The sequence below is a fragment of the Pantherophis guttatus genome, chromosome 8 (genome assembly GCF_059756535.1).
Source record: "Pantherophis guttatus breed Tessera chromosome 8, ASM5975653v1, whole genome shotgun sequence".
In the NCBI taxonomy this organism is placed as follows: Eukaryota; Metazoa; Chordata; class Lepidosauria; order Squamata; family Colubridae; genus Pantherophis; species Pantherophis guttatus.
In genome coordinates, this window is record NC_142070.1 from 9,006,800 (window position 1) to 9,021,371 (window position 14,572).

Genomic DNA, 14,572 nt, shown 5'->3' on the forward strand with positions numbered 1-14,572 from the left:
TACTCCTGAGTCGTCCTTTTTGCTTTAGCTGCTCTTGCCTTCTGGCAGCTCTGCGCATGCGGGCACTAGGAACAGGCTCCTCCTGTTCCTCTGCCTGTCTGCTGTCCGCCTCTGGAGTCTCCGGAGTCCGTGCTTCCCTCCCAGATGGCCCTGGCCCCATCTCTGCCTCCGATGCAGAGCCCTTGTCCGGGCCTTCCTCTGACTCCAGGACTGGCCCATTGTCCTCCCCAGCCTCCTCACTGTCTGACTCCGCTGCCAGCTCTGCAGGCTGCTGATGGACCACAACACAGGGGACCTGGTACCATTTCAAACAAAGGGTTGTCCGATCTCTTCTTTAAAATATTCTCTTTTATCCGTTTCAATAGAGCTTGAAAAAAAAAATGTAGCTGAAAAGCAGGAGAAAGAATCCAATACAATTTTTTAGATTTCAGCTCCATCCCTCCCAATGGCATCATCCAGTTATGAAAAGGTTACCAGCTGGTGTTGTAGGAAATGCCCCAATCCTCAAGATAGCTCCAGAGTCTGGAGCAACCCAGATGCATGTCCTGTATAATAAACTAGGTTTGCAAGGATCTAGCCAGTTGATTTTAAAATGCTAAGCCAGCTAGCACTTGGGAGATCACCAGAATATTATAAGTTGCAAATTAAACCAGGATTTGATGTCCAGAATGAAGGCCAGATTGTTGCCAAAAACATTACATGGAAATAGTTATGAAGGCCTTGGTAGTTGAGAATGGCTCAAGGAACAATGTCTGTGGAGATTCTCAGTCATCCAGGTCATAGTTATCTCAACGGTGCTTTTTCAAAAGGCAACTGGACTGTTTTTTCCAGGAGGAGGAGGACGACACTGGTTTGAAAGAGGGGTAAAAAAGGTCATTTATGTTAACACTGAGCACCCCTCCCTCAACAGAGGGGGAGGGATAAGACACCACATATCTCCTGTCTACAATACAGCCCTTTCTTCCAAGGAGATTCCACAACCAGTCAATCAGAATAGAACTGGAAGGACCTTGAAGAGCTTGTCCAACCCCCTTCTCAATTAGGAGACCCTATACTAGTGATGGCTAACCTTTTTGCCATCGCGTGCCAAAAGCAGGGGGAGCAGGGTGTTTGTGTGTTGCGCGTGCGCATGCCACACCCATAATTCTACACCCCTGTGCATGCGCGCATGACACCCCCCCCATGCTCCTCTCGCTTTTGGCACGATAGGCCCGGTAGGTCTGTTTTTCGCCCTCCCCAGGCTCCAGAGCCTTTCTAGGAGCCTGAGAAGGATGAAAACGGCCTTCCCCACTCCCACGGAGGCCCTCTGGAGGCTGGAAATGGCCCATTTTCTGACTTCCAGTCCCACCGGAAATTGGTAAATGAGCTTTTTTTGGCCTCTGGGGGGGTGGGGAAGGCCGTTTTCGCCCTCCCAAAGCTCCTAGAAAGGTTCTGGAGCCTGGGGAGAGCAAAAAGGGCCTTCCTCACACATCCCCAGGCCCTCCGGAGGCAGGAAACAGTCTGTTTCCCTACTTCTGGTGGGCCCAGAAGGCCCCAAAATCAGCTGGTGCACTGGAGCTCAGCTCGCATGCCCACCAATATGGCTCCGCGTGCCACAGGTTCGCCATCACAGCCCTATACTATTTCAGATAAGTGACTGTCTGATCTGTTCTTGAAAACCTCCAGTGATGAAGCACCCACAACTACTGGAGTTTCCATCCATTGTTTCTTGTCTTGCCTGCTGGTACTTTGGAAAATAAGTTGACTCCCTCCTCTTTGTGACAGCCTCTCAAATACTGACATACTGCTATCATGTCCCCCCGGTCCTTCTTTTCCCTAGACTAGCCAAACCCAAATCCCGCAACCGTTATTCATATATTCTAGTCTCCAGGCCTCTAATCATTTTAGTTGCTTTTCTTTGCATCCTGATTTAGATGACGCAGAAGACACAGATAAACCCCCAAGTGGCCTTAACAGCTCTCAAAGAGAGTGCAAATGACCAGATGACTGCAAAGAAATATGATACATCCTGTCAGAACTAATCCTTCCATAGGCCCCACCATCCCGCCAGAACCAATGAAGCTTCTTGGATGAGAAGCGAAACGTCTTATTTTTCTTCCTCAAGGAAGGAAAAAAGCATCCAGTTGCCTTTTGAAAAAGCACCTTTGAGGCTCAAGGAAGACTTTAAGTACAGGTAGTCCTCAGCTTATGGCTGATTGCTTAGTGACCATTTGACCTTACGATGGAACCCCAATCCCCCAAAAGCTACTTGGGACCCAGCTTTGGAATTCAGCTGCACCTACTTCCGTGGTCACATGATTGTATTTTGAGCTGTTGGCACCAGCTCACTTTTACGGCTTGTTGTAATGTTGTATGCAGTAGTGGATTTCACTTACTTTCGCTACCGGTTCGGAACTGTGAGTGCTTTGCTTCCGAACGGTGCTTCTGCACATGCGCAGAGCGTCCGTGATGATGTTCCGGGCGAGTGGGTGGAACCTTCTGCTGCTTCCGCTACCGGTTCTCCCAAACCGGGCCGAACCGGTAAAAACCCACCACTGGTTGTATGCTTAGGTAACCACAACTTACAATAAGGTTTGCTTCATGACTGCTGCAAAAAAATCATAAAATGTTGTGGCCCGCCAGCAGCCTGAGCGGATTGTGGGTGATCACGATGACGAGGAGGCTGGTGAGGTGTCGCGCCAGCAGCCAGTGCAGCCAGCGCTCGAGTCAGACAGCGAGGAGGCTGAAGAGGATGTGGTGCCAGAGGCAGAGACTCAGCCAGGGCCTTCAGAACCTCCAGAGGCTCCTTCAAGTGAAGAGAGTGAAGTGGAGGAGCCTCTTCTCAATGCTCGAGCACGCAGGGCTGTCAAAAGGCAGGAGTGGCTCCTCAGGAGGAGGTCTCCTCGAGAGTAAGGCTTGGGGCTAATTGGCCACTCCCTTAGCCTATTTAAGTTCGCACACAACTGGCAAATGTTGCCGGGAACAACGTTTGGTCCTACACAGAGCATTTTGAGAGTGAGTTTTTTGTTACAACTTGGTTTCTGGGCTAATTGCCAACCCTTGTCGGACTTTGTTTAATCTCTGTAATTCATAGCAGGCTGATAAGGACATTTGTGGTTAAAGCCTGCATTTCGAAAGGGGTCTGTTTGTATTAAACAGAGTTTTTGGAGCTGTGTGTGTGTGCCACACTTCTTGGAACCTGTAGCTGGGGCAGAACATAAAATCAGTTCTAGTCACACAAGTGTCTCGACTTTATGTCCGTCGTGACATGACAGGAATACCAGGCTCTATTACGGTTGTAAGTTGAGGACTACCGGTAGAGGAAGAACGACACAGTGAAACTGAGGGGACGTGCCAGTTTGTTTGTTGTTTTTAGACGCAGCAGATGTAGAAATGTTTGTGACAAATTGGGCTGCCTTGTCAGATGGGCCATTAACTCCCCGAGTTTTTATATAGTACTTCTCATTCAACATGTTGATTTTACGCCTTCTAACCCAATTTTGTTTCTCTTCTTTCACAGGTACATGTTTCTACCAAGGCTTATCGTTTGAGGTAGGTCAAATTTAATGTTATTTGTGACTTGTTGTTGCTAAAATCAAATTAGCTGTGCTTTATTGTGTGGAAAAAACTTTACCCTTGGTTCCATTTCTGGATGTCGTTGTGCCCACATAACAGACGGATTCTCTCTATCCGTCCTTTTGTGATGTTCCTTTTCAACAATTTTGAGAAGATCACTGAGATGGGGGGAGGGTGCTGGGGTAGGCAACGCTATTCCTAAATTGCAGACCGAGGTCGGGGAAGGGGAGGGACAATGCAAGTTTCCTTTCAGGATACCCTGATTTTGATATCCCTTAAATTGGGTTCCGTTAGGGTTTATGTAAGGGACGCGGTGACTCAGTGGCTAAGACGCTGATCTTGTTGATCAAAAGGTCGGCAGTTCAGCGGTTCGAATCCCTAGTGCCGCGTAACTGGGTGAGCTCCCATTGCTTGTCCCAGCTTCTGCCAACCTAGCAGTTCGAAAGCACGTAAAAAAATGCAAGTAGAAAAATAGGGACCACCTTTGGTGGGAAGGGAACAGCGTTCCGTGCGCCTTTGGCATTGAGTCATGCCGGCCACATGACCACGGAGACGTCTTCGGACAGCGCTGGCTCTTCGGCTTTGAAATGGAGATGAGCACCGCTCCCTAGAGTCAGGAATGACTAGCACATATGTACGAGGGGAACCTTTACCTTTACCTAGCTTGGGTCCTCTGGCAGGGATTATGATGCAAAGATGATTTTATTGCAATTTTACTTTTGTTGCATTTAACGGCAGAGCGTTAAACTTAGATTGCAAGCCAAAACGTACAAAAAGAAGCAGCAAACCCCCTTTTGAACAGAATGGAATCCGTACTGGGTTAATTTTGTCCGGAATGGCATACAGGTAATCCTTGATTTGCAACAACTGAATGCAAAAGTTGCATGGCTAAGCAAGTTAAGGGAGTTGCGTACCATTTTAAGATCTTTTTGCCGTGGTTGTTAAGCGAATCACTGCAGTTGTTAAGTGAATGGGGCGGTTGTTAAACAAATCTGGCTTCCCCTATTGACTACGTTGTTGGAAGCTGGCTGGGAAGGTTACAGATGGGCAATCACATGACCCTGGGACATCGCAACTGTCATGAATACATGCCAGTTGCCAAGCGTCTGAATTTTGATCATGTGACCGTGGGGATGCTGCAACGGTCGTAAGTGTGAAAACTGCCCATAAGTCACTTTTTTCAGTCCCTTTGTAACTTCAAACAGTCACTAAACGAATGGTTGTAAGTCAAGGAGTACCTGTATAATCAAGAACAGAGGTGTCAAACTCAAGGCCCGCGGGCTGGATGGGGTGCTTAGATCTGGTCCGCGGGGCAGGCCTGGAAACAGCAAAGGACCGGCCCGTGGTGCATCTGCCAGCGAAAACGGAGCCCGCGGCCCTCCTGAGCTCCGTTTTCGCTGGCAGAGGGTTGCAGGAAGCCGTCGCAGCCAAAAACAGAGTTAGGGAGCCCGTTTTCTCTGGCAGAGTGCTTAGGCCACCATAGGCGCCCCTGACACAAGTGATGTTGAGCTGGCCACGTCTACCTTGGCCACGCCCCCCCCGTCCCCGCCAAGATCAAACACAACTCTGATGCGGCCCTCAATGAAATTGAGTTTGACACCCCTGATCAAGAATATTCCTTCTCTATGATTCTCTGAAGTTCAGTTTCTCTACCTAAGATGACTTTCTGGAAGAACATTGTTTTTTTTAATTCCTGCCAGGTGTCAATTGGTTATTTTAGATCTGATTGTCAGCAAACTGTTTTTTAACCCTTATGACATCATGGAACTGTTGGATCTGAATCCGGTCAAGTTTGTGCTCTTGAAAACTTTCCCGAACTTTTTTTAAAATTTCCACTTCTCAGATAGTTGTGCTTTGGGGGTGATTGACTCACCTAAAGGTCATCCTTTAGGAGACAAGCTGACCCCCATCAGTTATTATTTCAAAGCTTTCTTTGGTAGTCCAAATTGTTGCTGAGCGTTAAAAATAAGAAGGAGTTGTGATTTTTTTTTTTTTGTCAGTTTGGCCATGCTTCTAAGTACTTAAGAAAATGCATCATGCATCCACTCTGGGGAAATGAAGCTGTAAAGTACTTGAAGAACGAGTAAAGGCACATTTGAACATTTCTGCACCCTGGAGATAATAACAAGGAGTGGATTAAATGCCAGCTGAGTTCTTATTGTTAGTGCAAATTTACAGTATGTGGGTCACCTTTTCGGGCATTCTGTGCTGGGGAAGCAGAAGATGGATTTAATCCAGCTTCTGCAGATTGGAATTCCAAATTCATCTGTGTGTGTGTGTTTTTTTTTTTAATTTGATTTATATGCCGCCCTTCTCCGGAGACTCAGGGCGGCTTACAATGCGTTAAGCAATAGCCTTCATACTTTTGTATATTTATACAAAGTCAGCTTATTGCCCCCACAAACTGGGTCCTCATTTAACCTACCTTAGAAAGGATGGAAGGCTGAGTCAACCTTGAGCCTTGGCGAGATTCGAACCTGCAGAAATTGCAGGCAGTTGTGTTAATTACAGGGTGCATTAAACCACTGTACTACCAAGGCTCCTTGTGTGTGTGAGAAAGAGAGAGCGAGAGAGAGAGCGAGAGAGAGAGAGAGAGAGAGAGAGAGAGAGGGAGGACATGCACAGTCTTTTAAAAATACGTGATCGACATAGGTTTTCTTCTATCATTGTTTGATTTGAAAAAAAGATGTTTTATTGCCCTCACAAATTGAGCGTTAGCTGCCCTTCAAGATCCCTAGAAAATTGGAGTCCATAAAAAGGGTCCATGATGATTCGTCACGGCCAGCTCACCGTAGTCAACTCGCTGCAGGGCCATTCCATGCTGTATTCATTAAATCGTTTCATAATGATTTAATTGGCGACCATGTTTTCATCAACATTTTTGTAACTCTTTGGATTTCTGGATTGACTTTCTTTTTAAAAAAATTATAATTGGCCACAGTTCCGTCAAAATTAATTTAACTTTTGGAGGTAATAACCCGCCTGGGAAAGCCAAGGAAAATCATCATTGTCATCATTGTCGCCAGACAATGTCGGCTGGCGACCCCCAGGGGGAGAGCCTTCTCTGTGACGGCGCCTACCCTCTGGAACAACCTTCCCCCAGAGTTACGGATAATAACAGACCTCCGGATTTTTCGTCGGGCCCTGAAAACTTATTTATTTCAACTAGCTGGGCTGGCTTGAGCTAAATTTTAAATTGATTTTAAATTGGGTTGTTTTAATTACGGCCAAAATATTTAATTATTTTAATACTGTTTTTAAATTTTGTATGCTCTGTTTTTACTTAGGCTGTGCACCGCCCTGAGTCCTATTGGAGAAGGGCGGTATAGAAATTTAAATAAATAAATAAATAAATAAATAAAAACCATTAAAAAGCGAAAGTTAGACTATTTCCGGACATGTGATGCTACACCTGGAAAAATACGGCATCGTTCACTCAATCCTCCAAGGAAAGATTGAAGGCAAACGAGGTTCAGGCAGAAGAAGAACTTCATCATTTAATTTAATTTATTTTATTTTCGTCAAGCATGTATTTTATGACAGATACAAGTGTAAACATAATTATAAATACATGAAAAGGATACGAATAAAAGAAAATATTAGGACAGGGACGGTAGGCACGCTGGTGCGCTTATGCACTCCCCTTACAGACCTCTTAGGAATGGGGTGAGGTCAACAGTAGACAGTCTTAGGTTAAAGTTTTGGGGGTTTTGGGGAAGAAACCACAGAGTTGGGTAGTGCATTCCAGGCATTGATCACTCTGTTGCTGAAGTTGTATTTTCTGCAGTCTAGTTTGGATCGGTTTACCATGAGTTTGTATCTATTGTGTGCTCTTGTATTGTTTTGGTTGAAGCTGAAGTAGTCATTGACAGGTAGGACATTGTAGCAGATGATTTTATGTACTATGCTTAGGTCAAACCGAAGACGGTGAAGTTCTAAGCTTTCTAAGCTCAAAACTTTGAGTCTGGTGGCATAAGGTATTCTGTTGCCAGCAGAGGAGTGGAGGACTCTTCTTGTGAAATATCCCTGGACTCGTTCGATTGTATTAATGTCCGATATGCAGTGCGGGTTCCAGACAGATGAGCTGTATTCAAGAATTGGTCTGGCAAAAGTTTTGTAGGCCCTAGTTTGCAGTTCAATATTACCGGAGAAGAAGCTATGCAAGATTAGATTAGGTTAACAACTCTTAATGCTTTTTTAGCAATGCTGTTACAGTCAGCTCTGGCACTTAGATCATTTGAGATGAGTACTCCAGGGTCTTTGACAGGGTGAGGGTTGTATCCGTCCAGCTTGTATTTTGTGTTCTGATCATGGCTTCAAAATCTAAGGGACTGGTTTGGACAAAACTCAACAGCACTTTTTCGTGCGGCTTTCGTGTTGATAAAAATAGGATCGCCAACGCCCAATGACGGACATGGCAGAAGAAGAAGATTTGTTGAATTGTCCCACGGTGAGTTGGCCGCGACGAGTTGGGCATGATATGGTGTTCTGTTCCACCATAGAAAGGAAGGTGGAGAATTCTGTGCAATTACCTCACTGGCTTTGCGGCTGTTGGAGGGAATGGTTTAGTCCTAAACAGAACAAAAAACATGTCAATTGAGAAAAACTGGGCCATTACTGGCCATGTCTTAATTTAAAGTGGGGTTGCTTGAGGGAGTAACAAGGTTTCCTCTCTCCCTAAAGCTTTGCTGTGTATTGAATCTTTTTCTCTATAATTGACAGGAGATAGGTAGTTCTTGATTTACAACTGTAATTAAGGCCAGAATTATGCTCGCAAGTTGTGTCAATTGTTAAGCAGGTCCTGATTTTAATGACTTTTTGCAGGTGTTAATTGAATCGTCATAGTCGTTAAGCAAACCAACGGTTATTAAGTGAACACCATGGTTGTTAAGTGAAACCATTGTCCACAATCGTCATTTTTTTTTTTGTAAGAAACTGGAAACAAACTTTTCCCGTCGACTGCTTTTTCTTCTTTTTTCATATATATATATATATATAGAACAACTTAGAAGAACAACTTAGCTTACATAGGTGGAACCTGGCTAGAAAGAATATGCACATAAAAGCCTATGAAAAAAGAAAAAGATTATATATATATATATATATATATATATATATATATATATATATATATATATATGTGTGTGTGTGTGTGTGTGTGTGTGTGTGTGTGTATGTATGTATGTATATATGTGTGTGTGTGTATGTATTATATATGTGTGTGCCTTGATAGCAAAACATATTTATGTATGTATGTATGTATGTATGCATGTATGTATGTATGTTTGTATGTATCGGGTGGGTTCTACTTACCTTTACTACCGGTTCGCAACGGGATCGCGCATGTGATGCCTTGCTTCTGCGCATGCGTAGATCGTTTCTGATGACGTCAGGGTCAGTGGACAGAGCCTCCCACCGGTTTTACTACCGGTTCTATAGAACCGGTCCAAACCGGGGGCAACCCACCACTGGTATGTATGTATATATGCATATGTATATATATATGTGTGTGTGTGTGTGTGTGTGTGTGTGTGTATGTGTATTATATATATGTGTGTATATATATGTGTGTGTGTATGTGTATATATATGTACACACACACACACACACACGCGTATATACATACATTTTTAAAAGGGGAGGAGAATTTATTGTTGTTGTTTTTTTCAGCACTCAGCCAGGGTGGATCCTACATCTTAAATATTAAATTTAATTGGCTACTTTTTCCTCCTTTTTTGTACACTATTTTTGTTGTTGTTAGGGTTGAATGTATGTTTTTGTTGTGTTGCATTTTGTTTGTTTTACTGTTCTGTATTTTATTCTTTATGATAAAACAATAAACTTATTTAAAAGAAAAGAAAGAAACTGGAGATAAACTTTGGCTTTTGGCGAAAAATGCCATAAATCAGAGTTATGTGATTGTGGGATGCTGCAAGCAGCCATTAACGTTGTATTGATCACAGAAGAAAAATAAATGCATAGTTTATCCTTTGCAATGCCTGGGGAAACCAAGTTTAGTCTCAACAGTGCTGCAGAAGAGTTTGATAAATATAAGTTAGAATTTTTCTTTTTAGATCAACATGGCCCCCTCAATACCTGCGGCTACCTCCTGGTTGCCATAGGTAGTCTTCAATTTACCACCACAAGTGAGTCCAAAATTTCTGTTGCAACGTGAGACATTTGTTAAGTGAGTTTCGCTCCGTTTTACAATCTTTCTCGGCAGGTTGTTAAGTGAATCTCTGCAGTTATTGAGTCAGCAACTCGGTTGTTAAGTGAATCTGGCTTCCCTATTGACAGAAGGTCATAAAAGGGGATCATGTGACCCTGGAACACAGGAATCGTCGTAAATATGAGCCGGTTGCCAAGTGCCTGAATGTTGACCATGAATAGGCTGCAACAGTCATAAGTGTAAAAATCGGTGATAAGTCGCATTTTTTCAGTGCCGTTGTAACTTTGAACAGCCACTAAACGAACGGTTGTAAATCAAGGACTACCTGTACTTGATTCTAAAATAGTTCTGGGATTACCCTTCTCTAGGCGCGCAAATTGTCTTCCTCCTTCCAACTTTGACACGGCGGGGCCCTTTAACTCTGCCCTATGGGAAGGGAGAGAAAATTGATTTACAGCGTGTTGCCTTGGCCGGATGCCTTGGTGGAACGCTGGGGCGGATTCCATGCATTTGTTTCTATTAAAAATAGATTGTGGAGCATCGTAAGTGCTTTAAAGGCTACTGAGAGATCGGCCTACGCTCCATCAACTCTAATAAATTGTATGGCAGATAATTCTCTCCTCCACATTTTGGCTCGGGAGCATTTGCAATATCGCACAGCTCAACGTGGGCCAAAATGAGACATCAGGATGTCACCACCGCCTGCTGAAGTGTGGCTGATAAGTCCTGATCCCTTCCTTGTTTTCTCCAGTTTATTAAGTTTGGTGAACAACAAAGAAATCACTTTCATAGGGACAGGTGCTACCAAGCATTTCCTCACCAGGATATTCAGTCCTTGTGATTGATTGCCTGGGTCTCCGCTTAATGATAGAGTACTAATGGCTCCGAGGATGACACTGGACTTGAAGGAATAGATGGAAGGTAGAATCGTACCTTACATCAAATCCAATCACTGGTCCATGGTTTATCCATAATTATCTGCCCAAAGAGAACATAGATCTTCGAAGTCTGTTCCACCAACCCCACCCATCTCTGTGAGATCCTTTAATACAGCTAATCCTCAACTTATAAATACAATTGAGCTCAACATTCCTGTTGCTAAAAGAGACAGTTGTTCAGTGAATTTTTCCCCCATTTAAAAACCTTTCTTCCCACCGTTGTTAAGTGAATCACTCCAGTTACTAACTTACTGACACGGTTGTTAAGTGAATCTGGCTTCCTGTTGACTTTGCTTGTCAGAAGGTCGCAAAAGGAATCACGTGAACTTGGGACACTGCAACCGTCATAAATATGAGTCAGTTGCCAAACATCTGAATTTTGCTCATGTGACCATGGAGGTGCTGTAATAGTCGTAAGTGTGAAAAATGGTCATAAATAACTTTTTTCAGGGCTTTTGTAACTTTGAACGGTCGCTAAATGAACTGTTGTAAATCGAGGACTACCTTTATTGTAAATGGAAGTCTATTGCCAAGTGTCCGAATTGTGATCACGTTGTTGTGACCTAGGCTTCCTGAGTCATTAAAACACACGAGTAGTCCCAAAAACATCTTTTATTGCAACAGCTGTGAATTACTTTCATTCACAGCCGAGTCCCAATTAGTTGCAAAAAGTCCTTCAGGAGAAGTTCTTCGGGATAATACCAACCTTTATTTCCTTTGACACACTGCAAAAGACCTACTTGGCAAAGCCACACAGAGTCCAGAATCAAACAAAGATGCCGACTGGGAACAGAATTAACAATGTTGCTTTCCTGCAAATGGCCCGTGTGCCTTTGTTCTTCTTTTAAGCCTTATGGGAGGAGCCAATCATCTCCAGGCCTTACTCCCGAGTTGTCCCTTTTGCTTTAACTGTTTGTGCCTTCTGGCAGCTCTGAGCATGTGCGCACTAGAAACAGGCTCCTCCTGTTCCTCTGCCTCTCTGCTGTCCGACTCTGGATGCTCCGGAGTCCGCGCATCACTCCCAGATGGTCCTGGCCCCATCTCTGCCTCCGACGCAGAGCCCTCGTCTGAGCCTTCCCCAGACTCCAGGATTGGCCCATGTTCTTCCTCAGCCTCCTCACTGTCCGACTCCGCTGCCAGCTCTGCAGGCTGCTGGCAGACCACAACACACATGATCTCTGGAGTGGTGCAATGGCCATAGTTTTGAGGATGGGTTGTAAGTCACTTTTTCTGAAGTCTCGTATTTTTGACCTGTCATTAAACCAACAGTTGTAAATTGAGGACTACTTGTAAACTCAAGGCCCAGATCCTGGTTTCTTACTGACCATTGCTTTATCCATCTTTTACAGATCTAATTAGAGCTCGTTCACCTTCATCCAGTCTAAATATTAGAATTGTTGAAATATTCTAAATACCGCCATACAGTTGTTCTGACTTAGGCTCCCTTAAAAAGCAGGAAGCTGGTATGGATCCCGGCAAAACCTCTTTTATTTACATGACTGTGAATTACTTTCATTCACAGTCAGCAAGGCTTGTCGAAAGAGTTTTTCAAAGGAATATTTATCCTTATCTCACTTGGCAAGCTGTCATGTAACTTGTTTCCAACCGCAGTACAAGGCAAAACTTGGCACAGAGTCTCTTAGAGTCACGAACAGAACTTTCCACTCTTGAAACGACCAAGCGAACGAATTGTTTCTTGCAAAAGCCCACTCCCCGTTCGCTCCTCTTTTGTTTCCTATGGGAGGGACCAATCATCTCCAAGGTGTGGTTTTACTCCCAAGTCGACCTTGCTTTCTGTGTTGTTCTTATCTTCTGGCAGCTCTGCGCATGCGCACACTGGGAACAGGCCCTGGCTGTTCCTCTGTCTCGCTGCTGTCTACCTCCCTCTCTGCCTCTGACGCAGATCCCTCGTCCGAGCTTTCCTCAGCCCCCAGGACTGGCCCATGTTCCTCCCCAACCTCCTCATTGCCCGACTCTGCTGCCAGCTCTGCTGGCCGGCCACAATAACAGTTGCTATATAGAGAAGAAGGAAAGCTTACAAAAAAAAGTAAAGGATTGTTGGGCTAATTGAGTAGATTCTAAACAGATACATTTATTCTCTAAAGCAGTGTTTTACCTCAGCAATTTTAAGATGCGTGGACTTCAACTCCCAGAATTCCCTAACCCCCCCTGCCGGCTAGGGAATTCTGGGAGTTGACGTCACACACGTTAAATTTGCTGAGGTTGAGAAATACCCCTTTAAGCTAAAATTCTCTGGAAATGTGAGATCCTGTGACCAGTATTAAAAACTAGATAGCTGGTTTTTATTTTTATTAACTTTATTAATTCCACCAGGGAAGCATATAAAGACTCAAGATTTGAAAAAAATAAATAAAAAATAAAGATACTGTGGGCACGGGGGAAAGCCCCTTTTGATATTTGCTGAGGCTTTTTAAATATGATCTATCTGTCCCCATTATTATAAACGGCTGCTTTTTAATTGCTGCACGCTACAGCTTTATCGGGGTCGTATTTTTAATTTTTGCACAGTTATATCTTTCCTTGGGGCTGCTTTTTTTTTTTTTAAATGAAGAACGGTGTGGAAATTTCTTAAATGAAGCAATAAATAAACAACCAGCTAATACAAGCACTGATTGCAAACAATTAGTGCACCAGGCAAAAATCAGGTTTTTACATGTGGTTGGACTGTTGGATGCCAAAAGGGGGAACTTTAGGGCAAATTGCCAAAAAAAGCTTCTGTTTTATTGTGGGAAAGATGTTGGGAGCGAGAATGAGAAAACCTGGTTGTCGTCATCCTAAACCAGGGTTTTTTTCTACCTCAACAACTTTAAGATATCTGGACCAGCTCCCAGAATCCCTCAACCAACAATGTTTCTCAGCCTCAGTAATTTTAAGATGTGTGGACTTCAACTCCCAGAATTCCTCAGTCAGCAGTGTTTCTTGGCCTCAGTAATTTTAAGATGTGTGGACTTCAACTCCCAGAATTCCCCAGCCAGTAGCGTTTCTTAATCTCATCAACTTTAGGATGTGTGGACTTCAACTCCCAGAATTCCTCAGTCAGCAGTGTTTCTTAATCTCAGCAACTTTAGGATGTGTGGACTTCAACTCCCAGAATTCCTCAGTCAGCAGTGTTTCTTGGCCTCAGCAACTTTAGGATGTGTGGACTTCAACTCCCAGAATTCTTCAACCAGCAGTGTTTCTCAGCCGCAGTAATTTTAAGATGTGTGGACTTCAACTCCCAGAATTCCCCAGCCAGTAGTGTTTCTTAATCTCAGCAACTTTAGGATGTGTGGACTTCAACTCCCAGAATTCCTCAGTCAGCAGTGTTTCTCAACCTCAGCAACTTTAGGATGTGTGGACTTCAACTCCCAGAATTCCTCAGAATTCTCCCCCATTCAGTCAGAACTGAAGAAGCTTCTTGGATGAGAAATGAAATGTCTTCAAGGAAAAACAAAGAAAGTCCAGTTGCCTCTTGAAAAAAGCACTCTTGGGACAATTATTTCTTAATTTTCTTGCCATCTCCTGATCTGCAAGAATCCAAGATTCTTGTGGGTTTTCAGAGCTAAACAATCAGTGGTGGAATTCAAATTTTTTTACTACTGGTTCTGTGGGCGTGGCTTGGTGGGCTTGGTGGGCGTGGCAGGGGAAGGATACTGCAAAATCTCCATTCCTACCCCACTCCAGGGGAAGGATACTGCAAAATGCCCATTCCCTCCCCACTCCTGGGGGAAGGATATTGCAAAATCTCCATTCCCACCCCACTCCAGGGGAAGGATACTGCAAAATGCCCATTCCCATCCCACTCTGGGGCCAGCCAGAGGTGGCATTTGCCGGTTCTCTGAACTACTCAAAATTTCCGCTACCGGTTCTCCAGAACCTGTCAAAACCTGCTGAATTTCACCCCTGGCTA

General features: G+C 44.1%; 1 protein-coding gene across 1 annotated transcript in view; it reads left to right on the forward strand.

The window, feature by feature from the left end:
* The window catches only part of FRAS1 (Fraser extracellular matrix complex subunit 1), a 447,420-nt gene that overhangs the window by 27,072 nt on the left and 405,776 nt on the right, over positions 1-14,572 (forward strand). The window contains exon 2 of the mRNA XM_060687010.2: positions 3,500-3,531. Coding sequence (XP_060542993.2) covers positions 3,500-3,531 — 32 coding nt within the window. The remainder of the gene's footprint in view (positions 1-3,499; positions 3,532-14,572) is intronic.